The following is a 13,395-nucleotide window of genomic DNA, read 5'->3' as shown; positions in this document are numbered from 1 at the left end:
GTTGTGGGAGGCGGGGGAGTGGAGACGAGAGAAAGATCAGGATCCCGCTGGTTCCTGACCCTTGCTTTAAACCATGATTAAAATAAATCAATTTGGAGAGAAACATTACACTTACACCAAACTGGTATTAAAACCATTTAAATACTGAAATATAACTTAAGATCCGAGAATACTTGAGACAACTTACCATTATTGGCTTGCCCTGAAAGGTTTTAACTTCTTCCCGTAAATATTTAAATGCCTGTACAGATACAAAAAATTCACTGAGAGACTCACTTTGACAGAATTACACTTCAGAGATATTGGAAAGCTTGTGGAACTATCTGCATAAATACAAACTGAACTAAAAAGAAAGAAAAACAATCTGGCTCCTTTTACGGAGGTTACTTGAGGAACAGTTAAGAGCTTTGCCACATAAAGTGTTACATTAAAGCTGGGGTGGCTGGTCTGGTGGCAGTCCTCCAAACCTTTGCCTCTAGCCCTCAGAACTCTTCCCACACAATCTTCACTAGCCTGTGTGCTTTTGCCAGGCTGGAATATGTCCTAGACCTCCTGATAATGCCTCTTATTTGCTTTGATGAAAGACAGAGTGTGAGAGTGCATCTAGAAACCAGCCTACTCTAAAATGGTTGCATTTGATTTGTTGCTCCACCCTCCTTTGCTGCCACTCACCATTGGCATGTGGCCTCAGTAAAGTTGCCTGGAAGGTAATGTGTCTCTTGAGCTGAAAGGGTTTCCTACCCATATCAAAGCAGCAAATACACCACTGGAACAGCTGGGATATGCCCATTCTGTTATGCCACCCACACCCCTCAGGTAACGGAGGCAATGTTAATCAGTTGTGTGTTCTTAGCTGCCTTCAGTCTTTTAAAGTTCTCTCCCCACTTCTCAACTTCTGGCTGCGTTTACATGATTGCTTTGAGAGACATAGGTTTATAACTGTTCTTGGCTGCCCTCACCCGCTAGCAGAGGACAGAATATAATAGCAGTGTAAAATGTTGGCCACCACATGATTTTCTTACCTGCTGTGCATCAGTGTCTGACTGGAATGTAACGTACCAGTTGTTATTGTGAGCAAATTCACAACTTATCACTTTGGGGCAGCTTTCATTTTTAAACAGTGCCTTTACCTCCTGGAGGGGACAAAAAAGACTATTTCAGTAAATTACAATTGCTGTATAGGTTTTTGTGACATATTATCAACTGGGACATTGTACCATCTATGAAAAAAGTCAAAGAGAGTGAATTAATATATATGCAGAACTATGTTTATCATCTTTATTTTTAAACATTTTGAATTCCTACTGGAGTACAAAATGCTTAAGTTCAGTGAAGCACTGTTACCTACATTAGCAATGACCTGTACTCCGCTTACATAAATGTGGAACAGTGCATTTAGCAATCACAATAAGAAACATTACTTTACTTCAACTTCCAAACAAGATTGCTAACAATCTGTAAAGCCACCATGTGATCTCCTAAGTCAAATAGGCTTCCTGCAAAACAAAGCAACCTTGTTCCAAAACAAATATCCATATCCACAGCTATTGTGAACTAATATTTCACAACTAAAAAAATCAACTTCTCAATTTTTTAAAATGCCATTGTTAAGGTGCATTTAGTATAGGTATGGCAAATGCTACTCAGTTATGCTTTACAAAAGCAGAAATGATCGCTACCAAATATTCCAAATCTCCCCGATAGCCTGGAGGGAGTTATTGCGATTAACCAAGTATAATGCCTTAGAGAGTATTGCCTTACAACAATGCACATCATTCTAAGTTCTAAATGGGAAAAGGAAAGCTTTCTGCAGGATTGACATCTTAAAATATCTTTAATCCTGAGAGGTGATTGGCTGCTGTGGGTGGAACTCAACGCCATGCTAAGGAGATCTTTCCATCAGGACAATCTCCTCACACCTCAAAGAATGGATTTGAAGGTGGTGCAAGCGGAGGAGAGGGGAAAACCCCATTGTGCTACAATGAGCCCTTGTGCTGACTTCTGCAAGTGCACCAAGCCAGCTGAATCTGGTCCTTTCTATCCAGATGAGTTTCCCTGCAGAATGGTACTTTTTTGCAACTTGTTATATCAATGGAATACTTGAATGTTTTCTTACCTCTACAGGTGTTGTTTCAGGAATCTCGCGGAGAATAATAATGCATCGTTTGTGGTTTGGCCTAACTTTTTCTCCTCGTTCATCCACCTGGACTATAGGAGTAGCTGAATTTAAAAAGAAGTAGTAGCTAAAGAATAGCTTTTAAACTGCCAGAAACAGATACAACACAAGACCCTAAGAACGACATACATGAACCCTTTCGCCCAATTTTCAACTTAAATCCTGAAATGGGTAACTCAATTCACTTGATTCTCAGTGCCCACAAGCTCTGCTCATTCTCATGTTAATCTTTCCCCTTTTTGGTAAAGAAGTTTCAACCAGAGGAAGCGGAAACCAAAGTAGGAATTACTCCAGAAAAACCCACTGCAACAAATCTATGGGCAACATCCAGTGATGTTCTCACTTCCACAATGCACTTATGCCACAGGACTTGCAATTCTCCTTCACCTCTCACCAGCCTCCATAACATGAAAATTTGCTCAAGGCCCTTCAGACCTCTGAGGAGAGAAAAGTTAACATGAGAATGAGCCCCACTGCAGAAGGAGACACTCACTGAAGCTACAGTGAACCTCACCCTGGGGCATGAAAGGGGAAGGTAATTATTTCCCTTCAGTTACACATAGCTCAAACATAATAGGTTTATGTATAGGAAGGGCATCAAAGCAGTCCCAAATCAAACAGTGCAGTTTCACTTTAAGGGAGTGGAAGGCAGTTAAAAACAGCAACAAGTGCCTTAGGTGCAGACATATGTTTCTCAGATACAGAAATGCACCTATTTATCCAGGGGTAAATGCATCTAAAAATACAGCTACAAAAAGAGTTTGACATACATCTTAGTACTTCCACAATTAGATCCATATTAGTTGTCAGTTTCTTAATTCCTTCCATGTTGGCGATTGTCCATATTGGAATAAATTGATCACTGTCCATTTGAGACATCAAGTAAAGATCCTTGGATAGATTCTCACTAGAAATAAATAAATAAATAAATAAGCATCTTTGTAAAATGATACCCAGAAATCAGCGTGGCTTATCATAGGGACGGATATATCAAACACTTCCAAACAGTAAGAAAAAATATAAACTTTTAAAGATACAATGTTTTTTGTGTAGGACTATACTGTAGACATTCATGTAACAGAGACATACCAAGATCACAGGATGGAATCATACACATCATGAAAGCAGCAACATAACATCCTTTTACCAATTTGTTCTAAATATTGATACAGTATTACCAATATGTGTTGCATATTACTACAAAGAAACACCTGGCTTATGGTTTTGGCCTGGTTAGTGCATGCTGAACTGTCAGGAGCAGCTACCTACTGATCTATAGACATTTATATCCGACCTACTTCACCTTTGGGCAGTTCACAATATCAATTAAAAAATACAAAACAACAGTAAGTTGCATCCAGCAAAGATGTCCTGTTATTGCAAGGATGTCCAGCTCCTCACTGGACTTCCTCTCTCCTCTGCCCTTGGGCCCTCCCACGCCACCCCTCAAAATCTGTTCCGAGGTTTCGCCAACCTTCTGGAACATATCTTGGGGGAGCAGGGGGCACATGGAGAGAGAAGGAAAGATGCAGGTTCATTGCAGAGACAGAGGTCCTTGCTCTAATGGGAGGACTTTGTTGGATGCAAACCTGAAGTAATAGAAAACTAGGCGAGCACAAAAACTAGCAAAAAAAACTATCAGGGAGCAATATAAAATCGCTACTAAAACCCAAAGGAGAAAGGAAAACATTTCAACAAGCAAACAAAAACTTTAAAAAGTGACTTGCATTTCTTTTTTACAATAAGAATTTCAGAATCTTGACTGGGTCAGGAGGCACAATGCCAACCTCGTTCTGTCACAATAGCATTGTGCCAAATATTAACAGGAGGATTCAAGAGGAAACATGTGCTTCTTTTTTTTAATTGACCACTTGCATAAGAGTCCTTAAAGCAAAGGGTAAACTGCCCCCCAGTTACTGTTGGACTCCATGCTGGCTGGAGCCAATGGAAGTTGCACTCCCACAAACAAATGGAGTACACCATGGCAAGAGCCCATATCTAGCCCTAGTTACATTTACCAATACATTAGAGTTCAATACCGTGAGAAACAGAACTCCAATTGTTTCTTCAAACATTCTTTCAAGTCTTCTGGAGAAATGACGGGGCTGCCTTCATCTGAAAAAAATGTATTCGAGAGTGAATTACTAATATTTTTTCTTTTAAAAAAACAAACAAAACAAAAAACAAAACACCCAACGTACAGAGGAGGGGGGCAGAAGTGCAGGTTTAAGAACTGCCATCCTTCTTATCTGATATATGGTACAAGTTTTGCTTTAAGGTATTGGCTATATTACATCTTGTTACTGAGCTTAGAAATGTACAGTATTCTTGTGTATACTTTTCATTGTATATATGTGTCAGGGGACTGCCATCGGAACAGGGGAGGGAGGCAGGAGGGTGTTTGGTACACAGAGAGCCTCCTACACTTCTGAGGAGCAGTTCCTCTTCCAGCAAGGGCAAAAGCCACACCTCCAATGGAGAAGAGAGGGAAGGGGCCAGCCAAGGTCAGAAAGGGCTCAAAGATGCTGCTAAGAGCCCCAGCGCCTCACCTAGCCGGGCTGGCCAGGAGGAACGCATGCCACTTCCGTTGCCCAGCTTGTGCAGAGGGGTGAAACGCAAAGAAGGGAGGCAGACATTTGGGGTGTCTTAAGTTCTTATGCTGGGGGGGGGGAGAGCCAGAAGAAGCCACTCTTGGATTCTGCTAGTGACTAAGACAGACATGAAACTTGTGTTATCTGCACTGTAAATAATTTGCACAATAAAACCTGTAAAAGACAGGTCGGAGTCTTGCCTGGTTACTCATGAGCTACCACCATGCAGCATCTGACAATACGTTTTTACCATTATATTGCACATAGCTCTAGGTCAGAAGTGATAAACTGGCAGATCATTATCTTCCCAACCTCCTGTGTGGCAGGCCACCCACTGAATAACTAGGAATTAGGTGAAATCAAACTGTGTGGACCAAGGTACAGCCCACAAAGCATCCAATGTCATGACCTGCCCCACACCTGATGCTGTATGATGGCAGCTGAGCATGGCTTGGCCAAATGGGAGGCTGGAGGTACCCCAGCACTGCAACAGGAACTTTTAGTAGAACAACAAAATATAAATTTGTTGTTATTAACTGGTTTTATTACAATGATCTAGCACGTGGGAAAATCCATTCTGATATTTCTGCTCTAAACCGAGATTCCTGGATTGCTTTATTAATGGCACAATCAGTTTATAGCTCCTCCTCACCTCAGCAAGCAGAAACATTTCAAAGCTTATACTGGACTTATGAAGTCAGGTCTTCTAACCCACAAAAGATTTTACTATTTCACCTACCCTAAACATGTCCAATTAAGTCACTTGTGACACAACCAAAGAAACAGGGATGATGAGTGCGAAAACAACAGCTTTCTGGTTTAGAAAAAATTCACTGCCTGATCGACCAGGCACCATAGTTTAAAAGCTGGCATAAAATTAAGAGTTTCTTTTCATTTCAAGTTAACATGAATATTGTAACTGAGGAAAGGTAGCTATTAGTAGCCTCACAATAGAGACATGTTAGAGGGCTATGGATGACAAGCTATGGTTAATCCGAGTCCAACTGTGAGTTCAAACTGATTCTGGTCTCAGCTCATTCAGCTTTTAAATGATATAAAGGAGACTGCCTGGAAAGGTATAAGACCATTATGACACAAAGGAAGGTGCAAAACATACAGTAATTTGTGGCACATCTTTACCCTGAAGAAGTTGATAAAACATCCAACTATTTACTATGAGGGTGAAAACTGCCATCTTGGGATTTGATAAGTCAATTTTCTCTTTTGGGTAGTTTCAAAGATGCAGAACTCCCATCTTTTCCCCCATCCCAGTCTGTGAAAAGAAACAGTGCCCTGAATATATGCATGATGCCTGCTCCTTGTTATTACAAGTTACATACAGCACAGACCTCTCATGGGAAGGAAAAGCATACATGGAGCATCAGTTTCTTCCCAGTCAGAATTTAATGTCCTGAGACCTAATCCCCACCACCCCTCATTTGAAATATTACACACTGCCAGGTACACAAAGGAAAGTTCATGGCCACATCTGAATAAAGGAACTGGTTTATATGTGCTTCATTCAAAATGCAGTGTCATTTATGGTAGCAAATTTTACTGCAGTGTGACTATATTGCCTAAGGACTGTAAGCAACCGGGGGGGGGGGGAGGACCATCTTCATAAGGGTTTACTATGTAAAAAAAATACTAGTGTCAGCTGTGTATGTCTATAAACACGATATTTCAAATTCAATCCAAAGAGAGGAGTCAATACTTTCTGAAGACACCAGGCAAGTCTACAAGGTCACTGACAAAGACAATAACATTGCATGACACTCTTAGAAAGATTATTTTATTTTCCCCTGAAACAGTACATCACCTTTGCTTCCCCTTCCAGGCTCTCTGAAGCTTTTTCCTAAGTGCCACTGTCAGTAGTTCTTTGATCTCACTCTCAGAATATACCCCACTGTACTACCTCCAAACATTGTCTTCCAAGATGCTCTTTCACAACCCTACTGGAAGTTTTAAAAGTCATACAAAACCTGAGGGTTCTAGAAATTCAAGGGATTGTCAGACCATCCTGCATCTTTAACAACAAGCATGTGTGTGCACTGTGTGGAAGGAAACAAATAAACCATGTCACTATTCTAAATCTGAGTTTTTGCTGATAATCCCCATGCAGTACACATGAATGGACTTTAACACAGAATATATGTAATGGATATCGCTGATGCAAAGGGTAAAACATACAATTTGAATATCCAGAAAAACAGGGAGGCACCTATATTTAGACTGGAAGCTTACCAGAAACATCGTAGAGTTGGTATCCAAGTTCTTCATGTGTCAAGACCATTCCATTAGCCGCAGATTCCTCAACACCTGAGCTGTTTGATGTTTCACAAGATGAATACATTGTGTCATACCGCTTAGCACCATCATCTGCAACCTCAGCATTACCTGGCACAAGAACAAAAGCCATAAATGGGGGGAAAGCTCAGGTTGCAAGCAATGAAAATGCATTTCCTTCCATTCTTATTGTATCCCACTTTTTTAGACATTTCCTTCACAAAGAAGCTTACAAACGTCAACAAAAACCAACTCCTGGCAACCACCAATGTTACCATTACAAACAATGTAGTTTTATACACCTGTACACACAAACACTGAGTATGCAGGGCCTTTTATATATTATTTGCTCCTTTTATCCAGTTTCAGTCAACTTTGGATTAATGGAGAAGGCTGAATTTAGAAGTCCCTTCTTCCCCTACATACAGACAAATACTAATCGTGGATTCAAAGTACATTATTTAATAAGTAAAAGGTAAAGGTAAAGGTACCCCTGAACATTAGGTCCAGTTGCAGACGACTCTGGGGTTGCGCGCTCATCTCGCTCTATAGGCTGAGGGAGCCAGCGTTCATCAGCAGACAGCTTCTGGGTCATGTGGCCAGCATGACTAAGCCACTTCTGGCGAACCAGAGCAGCGCACAGAAACACCGTTTACCTTCCTGCCCTCTACTTAAACTTTGACATGCTTTCGAACTGCTAGGTGGGCAGGAGCTGGGACCGAACAACAGGAGCTCACCCCGTCACGGAGATTCGAACCGCTGACCTTCTGATCGGCAAGCCCTAGGCTCTGTGGTTTAGACCACAGCGCCACCCGCGTCCCTTATTTAATAAGTATTACATGCTTATTTTATATATAAGAACAGCTTTGAACTGCTGCTGAGGTTACAAAACATACTGTACTTAAGTAACTGGTCAAGTTCTTATCTAAGAAGTGATCACAACTGCCAATAGCCAAGATTAAAATAACCAGTTTTAATACTCAACATGTTTCTGGGAAAGCAAAAAACTGTGTGTGAGACATGTTCATGTGTGTTACAGCGATGTAAAAAACATTTTTTATTTCCCAAGTTTCCTAAGATTTCCTAGTAACAATGAATGGATGACACCTGCAAATAAATATCAAGCTTTTACTAAAAGAGCTGTTTATAAGGGCAACCCAGGGGAAAATACCAACAGTATTTCCCCTTCAAACAGCTTTCTTTCTAAATGCCCAAGTTCTTGACAGGTTTAAGCAGCAATGTGGGAATTCAGAAAAGGGAGGGAGAAAAGATAAGCGCATGGGGTGAGGAATATTAAGGGGAAAGACTGGTTTGTGTTTTGGAGCTGTATGTGCCCCCTCATGCAGCACACGGAGAAAGGAAAAATTTGGAATAGAAAGTCAGGCAAACACAGATTTTGAAGCTACTAAAGCAAACTCCATAAAGACACCAGTTTACCCTACCCACCTTCTCTGGTCTATCTGAACTGCCTTCCCTAACAAAATGAATTCCTTCAAAGATCTTGTTTGCACCAGAACCCACTGCATTAGCAGGAAACTGAAACCTGAAACAATTCTTCATTGAAGTATGAGTTTAACAGGCAACAGAACAATCAAGCAAAACAAGGTTAACAGCAACCTTGCTTCTCCCTTGAAAACAGCAACTACTTGCAGAAGAGAATCTCCCATAGGTAGCTTTTATTCCAGTAATTCTACATTTCCCTAAACTTCAAATATGCAAGGGATGATGGGCTACATTTCACACTTCTCGCCACCAAGAACTAGAGGCCACACAACTAGAGGAATTGTGACATTACATGTAGACTGTACATGCTTTAAAATCCTAGGAATGTCTACTTATATTTCAAAAAATCTATTTCCACTAGAAATATGTGGGAAAGCACTAAAAGTGGCTGGTGCCATAAGAATTCAGAACCAAGTGAGCCAACTTTACTTCTTAAATGCAAATAATTTTCAAGCTGTGCATAATCTTAAATATCACAATTCTGCCTAGGTTTTCACCATTCTTAAATTGTGTAGGCATTATTTTGCCAATGTGTTTACCACGCACATGATCTAAGGAATAACTCAATCAGCTTGGGTTGTATATGGCCCTCAGCTTTCAAACTTTTTGTTCACAGGGTCACATGTTCACTAAAGTTCAGAAATGATGAAAAAAGTTCAAGGAAAGGGTGAGAAAAGAAAACAAAGGGAACAGAAAAAGGCAAAGTGAGAAAGAGATTCATTTCTGTACATTTAGCAACTTGCTTCCCTCTTAGCGCGATACTTGGGTCATCATTGGGCCTTTGTAACTTTTTAGAAACACTCCCATTCAAGAGTACTAACCATGTGAACATCTTCAATACACTTCCTCACAAATTCATATATATTTCTATCTAAGCCAGGGCTGGAGAACCCACGGCTCTCCAGATGCTAGTTCCATCATCCCTAACCACTAGTCATGCTGGCCGGGGCTGATGGGAGTTCAAGTCAAACAACATCTGGAGACCCACATGTTCCCCACTCCTAATCCAAGCAAACCAGCTGCCTTTTCTGAAGCTGAAGTAATGCCTTCTGTTACAGACAACCAGCACCCAGAAGCAGCTACTGAGCTTTCAAGGACAAAAGCACTGGTTGCTTCTTACTGCTGGATTTAGAGTCACACTATAACCACAATCCTAGCTAAGCAAGGGATTAAGCCATTGTTCATATTTAGAAGTATGGTCTTGACATCTTACCCTCTGTACTATTTCCCGGCACAGCTGCTGTTTCTTGCCATGATTGCTCAGTGCCATTAGTTGCTGGTGCAGCTTCAGAGTTTCCTTGCATGCTTTCCTGCCATACTTTTGCATTAGGATTTAAGCTGGCACCTTTCGATGTTACCTGCTGAGAAAACAGAAGATGTGTATTAGCAAATAGCAAGACTTAAAAGGTCAGGAATATTTCTTCTGTTAAGCTTTGGAGATCCATCTCCCATTTAAAAAGAAGTGGGCTGTGGCCGTATTACAAACTAGTTAAGACTAATGTGAAAACTCAGTGGGGCAGATAATGGTGTAATTAGGGGATATAAATTTCCCACAATTTCTAAGCAATTCCATGGGGTGAAGGAACCCAGTGTAACAGTATGGCTTTCTTAGATTCTTGTAAACCGCTGTGAAAATATGCAAGCACCATCCCTGCCCCACAGTCCCTTGGTAAGCAATTTTTATCTCCTGCTACCACCGCAATAACTTTGAGTCTGCATGCTGGTATTTACTGCAGTTTGCACCCCCCCCCCCAAAAAAAACCACACACTATATGAGGTTTCAGGTTTGATAAATACATTCCTTAGTGAGGGCCAAAACCATGTTCCATTCTGCAAGAGGTACCATTAGAATGAAATGTTTCCTGCAGTTTGGACACACTTGTCTTTTAGGAACCCCTCCCTATAAGGCTAGACCACTGCTAGGCTCTTAAAGCAAGGGCGGGGAACCTCCAGCCAGATTTGGCCTGGCACAGAACCCAATGTGGCCCCCAATACCATTTTTTGCAAACCCCACAAACATAACTCATGTATGTAAGATGTGGGGCAGAGAGAGATGCTGCTAGATCAGCTGTACAACCCAGCTCCCCATGGAAACTCAATTGCACAGCTAATCCCTGCGGAAAGCAAGGTTGAAATTATCACCTATCACTGTGGGCAATGAGTTCACCCCTGCCTGACCAAATCCTCATGGGGAACTTGGTTGCACAATCAATCCCGGCAGAAGGCAGCTTTGCAAGCCCAATGCTCAGAGCTTTGCTAAGCGCAGGGCTGGCAAAGCCCCTTGCATTGCAGTTCCCATGCACCTGATAAACAGTTGGCTGTCAAGAACTTCAGAAGTGCTGTGCAACGGACTTTTTACACCAGTCATCAGACGACATAATGCTCCAGCAAGGGAAGAATCAGACGTCCACCTTAAGCTCCCAATTGTTCATTTGAAGCTCTACCCTTACTCGCCCCATGCCTGACGTCAGGTAGGTGAGTGTGGCTTATCCAAAATGGCCTGGTGGGTCAGGTTTGGCCCCTGGGCAGGAGGTGCCACACCCTTGATTTGGAGAGCTGGGAACCACAGGAGGGGAGAGCGCTCTTGTGCTCAAATCCTGCTTGTTGGGTTTCCCAATGGCAACTGTTCAGCCACTGTGAGAAAAGGATGCTGAACTAGATGGGCCATTGGCCTGATCCAGCAGGCTCTTCTCGTTTTCTTAGTAAGTGCCAAATTTAATAAGAACTATGCAGTCTCCTATGGAGTAATTCATCCTATGGATAAGTAAATTTTCATTGTTTTAACAGCACCTCATTGCAAACACCAACATTCAAAATATGTACCTAACATCAGTGTAACCCACAGACAGTTTTTCAATAATGTAAGTTTAAAGAACTATGAAGTCCAAGAACCCTCAAGTCAGAAACCAAAAATATTATGAGGAGCTTCCAGGTATTCAGTTGTCTGCATGTTTCAAGGGATCAGGCTGGCTTATAACCACACCTTGTCTCATTGGCAATTTGACTTTTCCCCCCAGCTTCAAGAACCTGCTCTCTGGAAGATGGGCTCTCCTGAACAACAGAAATATAATCTGCAGCAACACACAGGAAGATACGGCTCTTTATTAAGACAGTATAATGATACTGAACAAGCACTGACCATCTTGCCACAGAGAAGCACAGGCCAGAGAATAAGGAAGTTGAATTCCAGAGTCTAGCCTTCTGGAGTCTCTCTAGCATCAAGGAGTGGCTTTAGTACCATACCCTGTCCATAGAACAGAAAAAAAAAACAGGGCATAAGGAAGCATTATGGATTGCCACATATATAATTTTGCCCCCACCAAGATCACAGTACAACTAAACATCAGTATAGCTTTGTGAACTAAACACCTATGTCTCCCAAAATATGAACTGGCTTCACCTCCTCCAATCATGTTCGAAAGGCTTAGAACAGAGACATGGTTAAAACAGTGAGTGACTGAGAGGATTCTTGCTCAAGAGTAAGGTACACTCCAACATAGCTGGTTTTTAAATCACAGGTCATAACATTCAGTTTGAATCCAGTCTCAATCAGTTCCGCCTCCCCCCAATGTATCCAGTGTCATACAACTGCATAGTCATGGCAAAACTGTTCTACTTCACTAGCAGAAGTGAAGACTTGTGACAGTACAGAAAGGCAAAAGCAGAAGCCTCAACCAGAAATTGGTACCCCATCTTCCCATTCACATTATTTTTCTTCCTTATATTTTCGACTAGATCTCTGATTCTGCATGCCATTGTCATAAATAATTTAACAGAACTATGTATAAAGGTAGGCATGCCAAAGGCACAAATTCTAACATTAAAAAAAAAACAAACATAACATATTATCAGGCTTTCCTAACCTACCACCCTCCAGATGCTGGGACTCCAAACCCCATTAGCCCAAGCCAACATGACCAAATCAGAGACTATGGAAGTTGTTATCCAACAAGATATGGAAGACAGAAGATTAAGAAGACTGCTGTAGTTGTTCTGTTATATTAAGAAGGAATCAAAACAATATACAAGGTTTTAACAACTTTACAAGATACACTTAAAAAGTCTTAAAACCTTGCCTTCCTCCCTTCCCATCCCTGGGGAAAGCTGACATAAGAGTTTTCTGATTACCATTATAGTATATAATAAATAACACCTCAGCCAGAGCTGAACCTATTCCTGCTCCCATAACAGCCAATGATATATAGCAGGGACAGGGATGTGCACAATGTGATTATCACATCACAGGCATCCCTTACTAAACATTATGGTTAAGGAAGGAGGCATAGAACTGGGTCTGCTTTTGAGCAGGACTCATCCACTGAGAAATCAGTGGAGATAGGAGTGAATCTGTAGATACATTTTGAGAAAATACGGGACCCAACAAAACTACTCTTTTGTCCAAGAATTGCAACTGGATTGCTTTCTTCATGCAAGTGAAAAGTTCCAATAAGGTTATAGCTTCTAGAGTAGCCTTGAAGTTAGGCTGTGTTTATTAACTATTGGAGATGGAGATGAGTAACCTCAAGCTCTCCCTCGTACCTCTTTTTAAAGTTTCCACCTCTCCACAATAATAGATGCTTGAAGTATTGCAAGAATTAACTTTCACACAAAAGGCGTGTGTGAGAGAGGGCAAGAATAACACACACACAACATTCAGTTTACAATGGAATGTCCAAGAGGGTTCATAAAACACATCCTCCTGCAGCTGATAAGATTTGTGATTTTTTGCCTTTCTTATTACATTTTCTTTCACCTGTTCCGAGCACTCCAAGTTTGTATCAGCTTTTTTAAGTGTACTTAGCTCCGAATCAGGCTTCGCCCAGGAACTAACTTTGATCA

At 41.3% G+C, this 13,395-nt stretch overlaps 1 protein-coding gene and 1 long non-coding RNA gene across 10 annotated transcripts in view; one reads left to right on the top strand and one right to left on the bottom strand.

Annotated features, from left to right (window-relative positions):
- Positions 1-13,395, top strand: part of LOC309335139 — a 160,730-nt gene that overhangs the window by 17,153 nt on the left and 130,182 nt on the right. The window lies entirely within an intron of this gene.
- LARP4 (La ribonucleoprotein 4) overlaps positions 1-13,395 on the bottom strand; it is a 35,690-nt gene that overhangs the window by 15,636 nt on the left and 6,659 nt on the right. For 3 of the 9 annotated variants that reach the window (XM_081849643.1, XM_081849645.1, XM_081849644.1), the window contains exons 2-9: positions 11,696-11,800; positions 9,770-9,917; positions 7,012-7,164; positions 4,216-4,291; positions 2,947-3,083; positions 2,117-2,220; positions 1,023-1,133; positions 188-241 (exon numbers count right to left, since the gene is read on the bottom strand). In XM_081849643.1, the coding sequence (XP_081705769.1) occupies positions 188-241; positions 1,023-1,133; positions 2,117-2,220; positions 2,947-3,083; positions 4,216-4,291; positions 7,012-7,164; positions 9,770-9,917; positions 11,696-11,698 (786 nt within the window). In that variant the 5' untranslated portion in view covers positions 11,699-11,800. The remainder of the gene's footprint in view (positions 1-187; positions 242-1,022; positions 1,134-2,116; positions 2,221-2,946; positions 3,084-4,215; positions 4,292-7,011; positions 7,165-9,769; positions 9,918-11,695; positions 11,801-13,395) is intronic. The other 6 variants (XM_081849646.1, XM_081849648.1, XM_081849647.1 and 3 more) reach the window with 3 other exon arrangements.

The sequence above is a fragment of the Podarcis erhardii genome, assembly GCF_964252035.2.
Source record: "Podarcis erhardii genome assembly, chromosome: 2".
In the NCBI taxonomy this organism is placed as follows: Eukaryota; Metazoa; Chordata; class Lepidosauria; order Squamata; family Lacertidae; genus Podarcis; species Podarcis erhardii.
The sequence above is the reverse complement of the archived record's forward strand: the minus strand, read 5'-3'. Positions and strand labels throughout refer to the sequence as shown.